This window comes from Podarcis melisellensis (genome assembly GCF_964234715.1).
Source record: "Podarcis melisellensis genome assembly, chromosome: Z".
In the NCBI taxonomy this organism is placed as follows: Eukaryota; Metazoa; Chordata; class Lepidosauria; order Squamata; family Lacertidae; genus Podarcis; species Podarcis melisellensis.
This window is the reverse complement of record NC_138547.1, coordinates 905,328-918,782: the sequence shown is the minus strand read 5'-3', so window position 1 is coordinate 918,782 and position 13,455 is coordinate 905,328. Positions and strand designations below refer to the sequence as shown.

The 13,455-nt window shown below is 49.7% G+C and overlaps 1 protein-coding gene across 1 annotated transcript in view; it reads right to left on the bottom strand.

Moving 5' to 3' along the window:
- NR5A1 (nuclear receptor subfamily 5 group A member 1) overlaps positions 1–9,397 on the bottom strand; it is a 43,290-nt gene extending 33,893 nt beyond the window's left edge. The window contains exons 1-2 of the mRNA XM_081896505.1: positions 9,164–9,397; positions 3,876–4,017 (exon numbers count right to left, since the gene is read on the bottom strand). Coding sequence (XP_081752631.1) covers positions 3,876–4,017; positions 9,164–9,268 — 247 coding nt within the window. The 5' untranslated portion in view covers positions 9,269–9,397. The remainder of the gene's footprint in view (positions 1–3,875; positions 4,018–9,163) is intronic.
- Between the last annotated feature and the right edge of the window lie 4,058 nt (positions 9,398–13,455).

Sequence of the window (13,455 nt, the reverse complement as noted above, 5' to 3'; positions counted from 1 at the left end):
TTCCAGGCAGCTGTAAAAGTTATAAACAGTTCCATGAAGTTTTTAAAAGTGCTAATAGTTATGAGTAGTAACTTTACATATACAATGTTTCCAAGTTTTCATTTCAGGGCAAGCTTTTTCAAAAACTGAGAATAATTAGTCCCTTTTTCGGTGTTTTTAAGCAAAAGCGCATCCCTTTATGATACAGGAAACCGTTATACCCACAGTGCCCACACAAACACACAGACACCCCTTCTTGGCGCTGCCTGCTTTCATCCACATGCCTTGGGATATGTGTAGAGGGTGCTTCTGAGCATGCACAAACTATCTCCCGCACACGTACACGAAAACCCTATCTCCACCGGCTTATCACACAGTTCACCCATGAGTTTGCCTGAGTCTGTATGGGCAACTGGAGATGGTGAGGAGTGTGTAAAAAAACCATTCACGCCTTAACAAAATTTGAAAATTACAATGGGTAGAGGAGGGAAAGGATTAGATTTTAATTATACTCTATATAGCTTAATGTAGATTATCAATGGATCTATGGAACCCCCTCAAAAAGATATGGGAACTAGATATTTGCACACAAATTATTCCCAAGGATGGGAATAAAATTTGGGGATCACAGCCCTGAAAAATCTGCTTCCAGATTTCTTTGGGAAAAGTCCTTGAAATTACTGCACAGATGGTTTTGCACTCCTTTGGAAATGTCGAAAATGTTTCCTTCTTTATCGCCTACTAGTTGGAGGGACTGCAATAAACTTCGTACATATTACCATTTACTGTAATTTGGTGCAAGATTTTTGGAATTTATTCTTGACATGAATGGTAAATATTGCTATTATAGAAACTATTGTTCGTTGCCCAAACTTAATGTTACTGAATATTTTTGATGATGCAAATGTAAATGTATTGTCAAAAGAATTGGTCTCATATATGACCTTGGCAGCATGAACGAGACAGTTTGAGCATGTAATGTCAACTGTGGCCCAACTGGCTGCCACTTGGGCCTCAGGCCCAGTTCAGTGCTGGTTTTGACCTACAAAGCCTTAAACGGCGCAGAGCACCACTCCTCAAGGGCCGCTTCTGTCCAGAAGCTCTGAGGCCCTTCCTCATGTGGCCCCTCCACCAGAGGTCCAGAGGGCGCCAAGATGAGAAGGGACCTTTTCTGTGGTGGCTACCCACTTGTGGGATGCTCTCCCCACGGGGGGCTAGCCTGGTGCCATCTCTACATATCTTTAAGTGCCAGGCAAAAACATTCCTCTTCAGCCAGTCTAAGCCACCCAAAGAGGCTGGGGAAACCAGACCAGATGGGTGAGGTATAATTATCATCTGTGGCCTTTTAAACTGTGGGGCGGGGATATTGTTTTTTAATTGTTACTATGGAATATGTTTTTGAGATTTTATATTGTACACTGCCCTGTGATCCTCGGATGAAGGGCAGTCTAGAAATGTAATTAATTAATTAATTAATATTAATAATAATTGCATCTCAGTGGGAAACAGCCCAAAATCTTACACTGGACACTTTGTACCATACACTCTAGGATACAGCTTTGATGGAGAGAAACGCACATATTTGAGATTTTGACAACGCGTAGAACCTCCGGACACTTTATATGATTTGGCATTCCTTTATGACAGGCAACAGAACCATCCTGTTCAAGACAACCCTCATCGCAAGCCTGGCAACTATGGAACTAGCCTTCATGATCTGATATAATTGGTAGCCTTTACTTGGGTTTTCTTGAAAGGGTTCCCCCGGGGTCATCTAGTCCAACCCCCGGAATCACAGCTACGGAACCCCTGACAGGTGGCTCTCCAGCCTCCGTGGAAGCAGAGACCACCACCTCCCGCGGGAGACCCTTCCACCGTCGAACAGCTTTGGCCGTCCTGGGGCTGAGCCTGAATGAATCTCCTGCCTTGTCTCTTGAAACCATGAGTTCGGGTCCTGCCCTATGGAGCAGGAAAAAAGCAAGCACGGTCCATTTTCCATGCGACAGACCTTTAGGTATTTGAAGATGGCTCTCACGTGACCTCTCTCTGTGTTTATTTTTATCCCATTTTTATTATTTGAAACCCCAATTGGTTCCCAGAGACACGTGTCCTTCCAGACCTAGACTACTATGCTGCGGAGCAGCCTCCCCCGGGACCCGCGCCCAGCCTCGCCCCCTCCTTTCCACCCCATGGAGGAATTTGCTTTCGCTTTATGTCGTTCAAAGCCTGCTCTCCAGGCAGCCCTCCGCTCTGCTATCTAAGGCAGGAAAGTCCCCGAACGTGACAGCAACCCGCAGCGGAAACGGAGCTGGGAAGTCGGGTTTTAAACCGGGAGTACCAGCAAATAGTGTGCATTGAATCGGTACTGCGGCCTTTTAATCGCTAGACTCTAAATGGGAAATATACCAGTCTTCAGATCACTCAGTGGAAACGGAACTGGAAAGTCGGGCTTTAAAAGCAATATAAAAATAAATGTGGGGGGTTTTTCCAGGACTTCTCCAGCAAGGCGAGCCGAGCATCAGGAATTGGGCCTGGGCAATGAGACGGGGGCGGACGGGACTCCCGTCAGATTTAATTATCGCCCTAATGCTAGCTCTTAAAGAGTCAGCATTATGACGCGGGGGGGGGGGGAGCGCGAAAGGCTCTTTGGACATAAGAGTGTCAGAAGAGGCTGCACAGGCATTTTGCCTCAAGAACATAAGAGGAACCCGGGGGGGGGGGTCCAGTCCCGCATCCTGTTCTCACAGTGGCCACCCAGATACCCCCATGGGAAACACGCGAGCAGGATCTGAGCACGTCTGAAAGCACTGCTGCCATGGATAGCCTTATAATCCTGCATGAATTCGTCCCGCCCTCTTTTAAAGCCTTCCAGGTTGGTTGGTTACTGAGGAACCACACGAATACTGTCATCATTACCCGACTTCCCCAGTGATAACGGCCTTAGGGGGCCTCCGCTCAAATGGAACGCGGAATTAATAGCAATAAGGATATTGTGGCTTGGAACTGAGCTTGACAGCACAGGCAGAAAAAGCACTCGGCTCCTTTGCATTTTACAGGGTCTCACTTCCAAGAGTCCTTGCAGGGTGAGGTCCCTGCCCCTCTTATAAAGAGCCACACGGGACACATGGAAACCCAGCAGAGGGAGAAGGGGTGGGTAGAGGGGAAAGAGGAAGGAAGCAGATCTAGAACATCTCAAAAAGTCTCTTTTAAACCGCCTGGCACTGTTCTTTGGGTGGACGCTGTGCGTGGAGGCGCGCTCTTTTCAAAAACGCGCCTCCTGGCCAGGGAAGGTGTTGCATTCTCACGACCTAGGCACGAAATGCATGTATACCTATATGTTTTGCTTCCTCGCCCCCTCAGAGGTTGAAAAGCAACGGGGGTTAAGAGGGGGAACGAGGAAGAAAATTGGCCAGTAGGGGTCAAATCGGCAGTCATAGAATCATAGAATGATGGAAGAGACCACCAGGGCCATCGAGTCCAACCCCCTGCCAAGCAGGAAACACCATCAGAGCACTCCTGACATATGGCTGTCAAGCCTCTGCTTAAAGACCTCCAAAGAAGGAGACTCCACCACACTCCTTGGCAGCAAATTCCACTGTCCAACAGCTCTTACTGTCAGGAGGTTCTTCCCAATGTTTAGGTGGACTCTTCTTTCCCCCTCCTTCCACCCCCTCCCGCCCACGTCAAGTCCCACGTCCCCACGTCCTGTTTGGGCCAGAGCAAAAGCCCTCCTGGCCGCGGTTAGCTCAGAGGCAGCAGCATCCAGGACATAGGCTGGATGTCAGGATCCCTCCCCGCCCGCTTGGCAGAAGGCGCTTTCGCGTCAGCGCCTACCTTCCCTGTTGCAAAGACTCGCCCCCCTCCCGCCCGCCCAAGTCTCTGCCCACGGGAGTCACCTTCGAGTTTCATGCCCACCACGAGGCACTTCTGGAAGCGGCAATAGGGACACCTCTTGCGCTGCGTCTTGTCGATCTTGCAGTTCTGGTTCTCCGTACACGTGTAGTGCTTGCTGTTCTGCACCGTTCTCTTGAAGAAGCCCTGAGGACAAGATGTGCGGGGGGGGGGGAGTGTGAGAAGTTCAAGGAGTCTGGAAGCGCGAAGAATTCCCCACGAACGGGGGGGGGGTCACAGGTGGGTCCCACACCCCTCGCCTTGCAAGCCCCGCCCTGCCCAAAGCAGCTGTCACTTGGGAGGAGGATTCAAACATGCGCTCTGAGTATGCCCAGTGGAACTCTCGCTTTAGTGAATATGCCAGACCTTCCAGAGCACAGCCTAGGATTCTGAGGAACTCACAGGGAACCCCGACACAGATCAAGCTCGGGTGCAGGCGGGAGAAGACTATATATCACCTGAGAGACCCTTCTTCTTGTCAGCCGATTAACATTCTGTGTCCTTTTAAAGGTGTTTCTGGGAGGGGAGTTGTTTGTTTGTTAGTTTGTGTTTTATTATGTATTTGCGCCCTCATTTTGTATTTTTTCTGATGTGAACCGCCCTGGGATCTTCGGATGAAGAGCACTATACAAATTTAATAAATAATGCTTCTTCTTCTGGGTTTAGATAGCTAGCTCTGCTCCTTGTCTCAAGGAGGGGGGGAAAGGGGCAACTGGGAAAGCGGCAGGGTGGAATCGGGAGACCTGAATGCGCGTGAGAGTGTATCCCACGACACGTGTACCAAAGCATTGTGATCATCAACTCTGCTCTGGGAAGGGCGACTGAAACCATTTTTGCATCCCTTATCTGAAGGACTGTTCAAGGAACAGCGACCTGGCCCCATCCGTGGGCCAGTCAGGGAGCAACTGCTCCAACACTTGCTTTCCTCTGCCTTCCTCGTTGTTTATTTCTTTTGTGCCATGTCTCTCTGATGGTGAGTCTGTGGGCATAGACTGTTTTTGTCTTTACTTTATACTTTGGGGCCCTTTGTAAGATGATAGTGATACTATTAAAAATGATAAACCCATTTAATTTCCCTCTGATTTCACAGTTAACGTTCTCTCTGTCTTTCAATCATTTTATTAGTGTGCTGCCTTTCCAAAGTTAAAACCATATTCAAGGCAGCTTACGACATGTAAAAAACCCCACACAATTACAAACATTACAAAAGTAGTCGTAAACAATAAACAACAATCTCTAAACAATACCACAACCCAAGAGTCATGTCCCCATATTCTCCTGATGGAGAAGATTATACCATGTTAATTTTTTTGGTCTTAGCAGTTCAGGAACATGGAAATCTGCCTCACACCTAGGCAGAACTTTGGTTCAGCTGGCTCAACGCCGCCTGTATGGACTGGCAGCAGAGCTCACGGGGTTTTGGCAGGGGACATTCCCCGCCCTACTGGGGATCGAGCGTGTGGCTTTTAAAATAAAATAGTAGTTTCCATGTTTGGATGTTTGCTTATTATAAAGTACCTGTTCTAAATTATCACAGTTTGGAACTACATGCAGAAGACCACACATCGCGCCAGGAGTGAAAGTAATTAATAATAATATAATATAATATAATATAATATAATATAATATAATATAATATAATATAATATAATATACTATAATATAAATCACATATGAGGCAGCTCGGAAATGGAAAAGGAAGACTTTTGAGCAAAGCAGGAACGGAGCAACGGTGAGAGGAGGGGCGATATGCGGAGCAACCGGGGAGAGTTTCAGGGCTGATCGGGGGCAATAACCGCGGCACCCCGGACCCAAGCACTTGATAGCAAAGGGTACGACTCCCATCACCCCTAACCAGTCCAGTGGCCATGCTGGCTGGAGCAGAGGAGAACTGGGAGGCCAGGGACTCCTTGGGGACCACAGCTCCAATAATAATTAGCGTCTAATCAAGCTGTCCCATTCTGGCCCCCACCATCGCCACCACCCTCACTCCTATCAAGGAGGGGCGACAAGAACCCAGAACTCTGAGGTCCAGTGCCGAGGTCCTTCTGGCGGTTCCCTCATTGCGAGAAGCGAAGCTACAGGCAACCAGGCAGAGGGCCTTCTCGGTAGTGGCGCCCGCCCTGTGGAACGCCCTCCCATCAGGAGATGAGTAATTATATAACATTTAGGAAACATCTGAAGGCAGCCCTGTATAGGGAAGCTCTATAAGGTGTAATGTTTTACTGTGTTTTACTATGTTTTTATATATGCTGGAAGCCACCCGCAGAGTGGCTAGGGCAACCCAATTAAATGGGCTGTGTAAAAATATTTTTTAAATTATTATTATTATTCCATCACCACCTCCACATAAGGAGGAGAATCACATTATATTGCGATTATTTAAAATAAAGCACATTTCAGCGAGTCATTTTGTCTTGTGAACTTCTGCAAGCCGCCAGTGACGTCACAACCCCAGGCAATTAAATAAAAAGATCTTTGACTCAGAACGGGGGGGCGGCTCAGCTCCAGGGATGAATCGCTAGAAGAGGGGGTCTCACCCTGGGGAAAGGGAGCCTCAAGAGCGCGCCTCTTCTGAGAAGGCAAGACGCGCACGGTTCCTCGCTTGGCTCCACCGCCCCGGCCCCCTCGCTTCAGCCCCGGCACCTGTCTGAAAGAGACCCCATGCCTTGTCATATTCTGCCTCCTGGAATCTAACCTTCAGCCAGGATGTTAAACTGCAAGAACCACGGGGGGGGGGGGAGAGCAGTGCCGGCTTATCACACAATTGTTAATTCTGAATTTCAGATTGCTGTAAGCCGCCCTGGGACCTGCTGGTGAAGAGTGAGCAATACATTTAATAGTCCTAATTATAATTCTGGAGTGTAAGTGAAGGAATACACTTTTCCCAGCCAGAGACTGAGACAGGGGGGCAGATGTTTCTTAAGACTAGAGTCTCTCTCAGGACCTAACTGGCAACCCCCCCACCCCCGCAAGGCGCTTAGGGCATGATCAGTCCCCCAGGGAAAGCGCATCTCCCTTTCGCCGGTGGTGAGGGTGGGGGCGATCGTATACTTCAAGCTGGAGCTGCCGATTCTCCCCCCCCCCCCGCACAGACATACATGATGGGGGGGGACCTCCAGAAGCTTGAAGAGACTCCATGGACCTTGGCCTTCCTTTGTGGGGGCCTCTCGACAAATGTGACAGACATACCCAGAGACGCATCCTGGTAAACTGAGGCTCCCGTCTCTGGGCCTCCCCCTCCCCCACCTTCCTCGGTCCCACCATGAAGATAGGAATCTCAAAAACACCGTCTCAAAGCAAGCAAGCAAGCAAGCTAAAACACCGTTAGAGACAGCAAGGGAGGACAGAGAACTGGAGAGAAACTAAACCGAACTGAACGAAGAAAAACAGAAGAACGTCAGGCAAATAAATAAATCCACAAAGCAGAAAAATGACCAAGAACAGACATTTAAAGGGATAGCGTTACTGGGTGTCATCATCCGACAGGGGGGTGGGGGGCAATATTCAATATTCGCCTCACCCCCACCCCAATTTCTCCTTAACCCTTCCGGCACCCGCCGCTTACAAAACGGCCCTTCCCAGCGGGGGCCCCGCCGAGCACCGTCCTCTGGCGGCCTCCGGAGACCCCTCTCCGTTCCTGGAGAGAAGGACGGAGCGGGCCACCCGGGTCTGGTCCTGAGCACCGCCAGGCCTTTTGCACAGAGGGGCCGAGAGCAGCGCTCCGGGGCTCCATTCGGTTCCCCCCGCTCGGCTCCAGGGAAAGAGGCGCGCAGGGTCCTCGCGCCTCTTTCGCGCAGCCATATATTTCCCCGCGCTTAAAAATCTACAATTTCTTTGAACATAATTGCCCCGTCACATCCACACCCTGAGGTGCCCACGCTGCTCACCGGAAAGTGTCCCCAGATCCCCAAACGCGCCCCTAGGTTCAGTTTTTTAATAATATTAACTGCTAAGACTTGCGGTTCCCCCAAAGACGAATCTCCTCCTTTGAATCACCTTTTGAGAACTCCAGACCGGGATGCATTTTCCCGGACACATTTCCTGATCGAGTCGCCCGCAAACCAGTCGATTTCGTTTATTCCGGAAGCATTTTATTCATTCTCAGAAAAGATTTCCAAAGAATTCCTACCGCGCATTTTTCGAAAAGAGTTTTGGGGACGAAAAGGCCGCGCAGGGGAAGCATTTGCCCCCCCGGCCCCCACCCGCTCCCCGGAACAGACTTAGGGAACCTATCGCTCCTGAACGGGAATGGCATTAAATCGGCGTTACATGAGATTTTGGGCTCCGGATCACGGACTCCTTAAAACTCGCCCTCCGTAAAATCGGGGTTCGAGGAGAAGTGATAAACATTCTCGTCCTCTAAAATATCACAAATGATCGGAAACAAAAACCCCAAAGAAACTGAGGCCGTATTGTCGGTTCCACAGGGCGAGCGTTGTGGGGCTGCGCTACAGAGATTGGCCCCGGAAAATTAAGACGAGTGAAGCTTCTACAGGTCGAAATATGTACCGGGATTTTCAACAGAATATGGTAAGGTTCTGGGATTAATTAAATACTGTTCGGAAGCTCTGGGTAATCCAGAGTTCGATGAGGATGGCTTGTTGCTTAAGAAAAATACGTTTAACAATAATTTTGGAGCTATTTTAATCAATATAATTATTTGCGTTTATGTTGCTCATATTAGTAGCATGGCTTAATTTTAATGATTAACTTTAATAATAATGAAGCAGTTGCCGCTATTTCATATAACAATGAAGCAGTGATAGCGATAATAATTCAAATTTTGTTTGCGTCCTAATTATTTTCTTTTCAATCCTGTTCTCGCCGTTTTGCCCTGCAAATATTTGTAAACCCCGTCCCTCGCCGAGAGACGAACCTCTTTTAAATACGCGCGTCCAGCGTCATGTATTAAAATACGCCACCATAATTTTCTGAACCAACGGTTTTGCTCCGGGGTGTTTTAGGGCGCTGCAGTTAAAACGCCCCGGGCGATATCCCATTTTCAATGCGGCATTTATTATGATAATCCCACCCGGGGGTCATTATTCAGTCGGCGGGTGGAGCGGAGTTCATTGGGGAAGGGGGAGCCCGCAATTTTTTTTAATAAGGGCACCCGACCCCCACAAGCCCACCCTGCTGCCCTGAAACATTTTGGGGGGTCCAAATTTGGGGGTCCCTGATCTCAACGCTCTCCCCTCTCTCCTTCCTAAGAAGAGGACCACTAAGCCCCTTTCCCCGCTGCGGGAGGCAGTCCCGAGACGGTCGCTGTCCCGCGACGGCCGGCCCTTACCTTGCAACTCTCGCAGGTGAGCAGCCCGTAGTGATAGCCGGATACCTTGTCCCCGCAGACTGGGCAAAGCTCGTCCAGATCATCGTCGTAGGAGTAATCCATCATCTCTGGGAAAGTAGGAGAGCCGGGCAGCGTCTGAGCCTTAACCGGCGGTGACGACGGCGGCGGGACCGGGACCTAAGGGCGGACTGGCAGCGGCACCGACGACCGACCGATGGGCAAGGGAGGGCAGCCGCCTATAGAGCTGGGCGAGGAAGCAGTGTTTGCCCAGTGTCCTCCTCCGCCTCTTGAGGCTTGGGGGGTGGAGGTGGGATGGGGGTGGGCGGGAGTAAGAAGCGCCCAGCCGAGGAAGGAGGGCGCTGGGGAGTGGAGAGTTAGGGCTCCACTATACCCGCGGGGTGGGGCGTCGGGAGTCAGAACCCCCACCCACCCAGTGGGGGCAGGGCTTCCCCCCACCGCGGCCTTTGAGCAGAGCTCCGCTTGCCCCGCCTCCCCGCGCAGCCCGAAGACGAAACGTCCCGTTCTCATCAGCCCAGCTCGGGACTGCCTTCCATGGACTTGTGGCCCCGACGGGGCGCACCGGCTACTCAGGAGCAGCGGCAGAGGCAAAAGGGCTACACTGGCTCCCAGGACGTTTCCAAGCACAATTTAAAGCCCTAAACGGCCTCGGTCCAGTATACCTGAAGGAGTATCTCCACCCCCATTGTTCAGCCCAGGCACTGAGGTCCAGCTCCGAGGGCCTTCTGGGGGTTCCCTCCCTGCGAGAAGCAAGGTTACAGGGAACCAGGCAGAGGGCCTTCTCGGTGGTGGCACCGGCCCCTGGAATGCCCTCCCACCAGATGTCAAGGAAATAAACAACTACCAGACTTTTAGAAGACATCTGAAGGCAGCCCCTGTTTAGGGAAGCTTTGAATGTTTAATAGACTATTGTATTTTAATATTGTGTTGGAAGCCGCCCAGAGTGGCTGGGGAAACCCAGCCAGATGGGCGGGTATAAATATTGTTGTTGGTGTTGTTGTCGTTGTTGTTGCTGTTGCTGTTACTACTATTATTACTATTACTATTACGATTATTATTACTACTACTACTATTATTATTACAAAAAGGGAAGAAAGGACTGAGAAGGACAAAGCGCGTGCGGAAGGGCCCTTGGGGGCTGGTTTCCCCCCACCCACCCCACGCGGGAGAGTAGTTGCCACGGGACACACACCCCAATCCCTCCTTCCCTAGCAAAGCTCTCCCCCACCCAAGCAGCCCCCGCACAGCTAGGGCCCCGGTGCTGTCCTGGTCCCCCCCCCCCACTCCAGACTGAAGCGACCGAAACTCTGTGCTCCATGGGGCGGGGGGGCATAGGGGGTATTCAGCGGCCTTCTCCTCTTGGGGAGTCTCCCTCCGGGTTTGTTTTCCCTCACCCTGGATGGTTGGGTGGGTGCACGCGCGTGTGACGTCGACCGGGCCTCCCCAGCGGCGCGCTTCGCTCCTCACGGTCAGCCCGGGGAACTGGCCAGCAGCCCAAAGCGCGCAGATTGAGGCGCAGCGGAGATTCAGCCGGGCCGGTTCCCCTCGGCCAGGAGACTTCCTGGATTTCAGGGGAGTCCGGGACCGAGCCAAAGACACCAAGTCAGTCACTGCTGCTTAATTTGAGAATGGGGGAGGGAGGAGGGAAAATTAACACACACCCCCCTTCAAAAAGTGTAATTCATCCTTTCGGAGGGACTTGATAAAATGTTTCGGATTTTTTTCAGGGGAAAAAACAAACAAGACTCGTTAGCATCTTTTCTTTGCCTGTGTTGAAAGAGAACACGCGTCAGCCGGAGAACTTCGTGCCTCTACCGCCGGTGGAAATAAAACGGGGGCGGCGGGTTTTATTTGTTTTCCCCGCGCCCAGCCTCATGTGCCGTTTTTATTTTCTTCCAGCCGCTCAGCAAATCACGCTCCAAATTATTAGAGATTTGGGTAATTCGGAAGGCGGGGAGAAATATCAATGTTACTGTTATACCATAACATTATATACTTAAATATACTATATTACAATTCATAGCATGCTTGTAATACATTATCAATTATAATATTAACATAAATTATAATGTATGGTAATTATGTAATAATATATTGAGGGCAGAAGACATATAAATATTATAGTTGTTATGCAATATTGTGTTATATAATTTATAACACACTTTATAACATTATCATAGTAATGTTAATACGAAAAAATATAACATATTTATATATTACTATTATTATTATTATATATTCAGGGGGTACATTAAAATTATTGTTGTTATACTATGTTTGTATACTATACATTTTATATAACATTATAATTTATACGTTGTAACATATTATAAACGGTAATTATGATAAAATATCGTAATGTATTAATTTTATTATGGTGTAGTAATAATATGGTAAGCCACCAGCGCGTTATGCTCTCGGGCAGCAGCCGCAGCACACGCGCATCGCTAATAGATGCATTAAACATGATCATCATAACATAAAGAAGCGCAGGAAGAGGGAGGGTCGGCGCGGCAAGGGCGGAGGAACGCGCCAAACAAACGTCCCATAGCGAGCCTGGAAAAGGATTCCGAACCACCTTCAAACGAGGGGATGAGCAATTTAAAATAACGTGTTCCTGGTATTTTGTCTTTTTTTAACGCGGTGGTGGGGAAAGCCATGCAAGAAAAGAGAGTGGCCAGCGCAGCCCCTCTTTCTGCAGCGGTTCTCCCTTTTGCACAGGAGTATTTCCCCCCAACCAGGTCTCCTCTGGGTGCTGCTGATGCGCTACGGGGCGCAGAGGAGAAGGACCAACGCGGTTCAGCGGCGGAGCGTCCGCCTGGCGCTCAGGACGTCCTCGAGTTCATCCCGCTCAGCATATCCAAGCAGGGCTGAGAAAGACTCTCCTTGTCTTGGAGAGCCTCTGAGCGTGCGGACCCAGGTGTTTGGTTCGGGTTCTGCAGGCCTCACGCATCCCCGGGAGCATCTACCGACAGACTGAAGCGCTCCCGTCTGGCTGCGCTCTCCCTCGGCGTGCGCGCCGCTCTCCGGCAGGGCCAGCTGCGCGTGAAACTCGCAACGTCCCTGGCCATGCTTCCCTACGGGAGTCGGAGTCCCACCAGGCCGAAAGGGCCAAGAGATCCTCGTCAGAGGCCGGGAAGGAACCCCTGAAGGCGCTCGGTGCAGCCTCCCCGCAACACCCGCTCACACGCACACAAACACGCGCACAGGGCTGGGGCCCCGTAGAGAACTCTGAGAGGCGCAGTTTTATTCAAATTAGTTTTTGTTATATCTTATGCATTCCTAATCATAGTTTACTTTTATTTTATAATTTGAAGAAGGCAATCAGTTTTCAACTAGTACATACACTGGAATTCTTTTTTATGTATAAATGAAACAGATAGACCGTAGAGTTGCCAGGTAGTTCTGTCTCACTCACACACACAAAAGAAGTGAAAATGCACTTCATTTTAAAATTTTACACCTACAGCTTAATCTTATACAGTGGTACCTCGGGTTACAGACGCTTCAGATTACAGACTCCACTAACCCAGAAATAGTACCTCGCATTAAGAACTTTGCTTCAGGATGAGAACAGAAATCGTGGCAGCAGGAGGCCCCATTAGCTAAAGTGGTGCTTCAGGTTAAGAACACTTTCAGGTTAAGAAGGGACCTCCAGAACGAGTTAAGTTATTAACCCGAGGTACCAGTGTATAGAAAATGTATTCATCTTTTTAGTGAGTTACAGCTGATAGAAAACAACCAGATGGACCTCAGCACCAAAAACAAAAGGCCGAAAAGGCAAGCAGGGCGAGAGTTCTTCCTGAAATACCTTTGTGCACAATTGAAAAACGAGCCCTGAGGGAGCTGAATGCAGTGATCATCCTACAAATGATTATAACCCATGGGTAGGCAAACTATGGGGGGCAGGATCTGGCCCAAAGACCTTCTAAATCCAGCCCATGGACAGTACGGGAATCAGCGTCTTTTTACATGAGTTGAATGTGGGCTTTTACTTAAAGCGCTATTTGTGGGGCATAGGCATTGGTTCATTTTTTAATTTTTTATTTCAAAATATAGTCCCCCCCCCCCATAAGGTCTGGGGGACAGTGGACCAGCCCCCTGCTGAAAAAGTTTGCTGACCCCTGATATAACCTCTACGGCAGGAGAAAAATCAGAGGAAAGTGAGGAAATGGCCACCACCCCCAAGGCTTAGGTGAGTTGGAAGAATGTGAGCCTTTGGGGCGCCCCACAAATTGTGTGCCCCACCCTCACCCCAAGTGCCTACTCAGTGT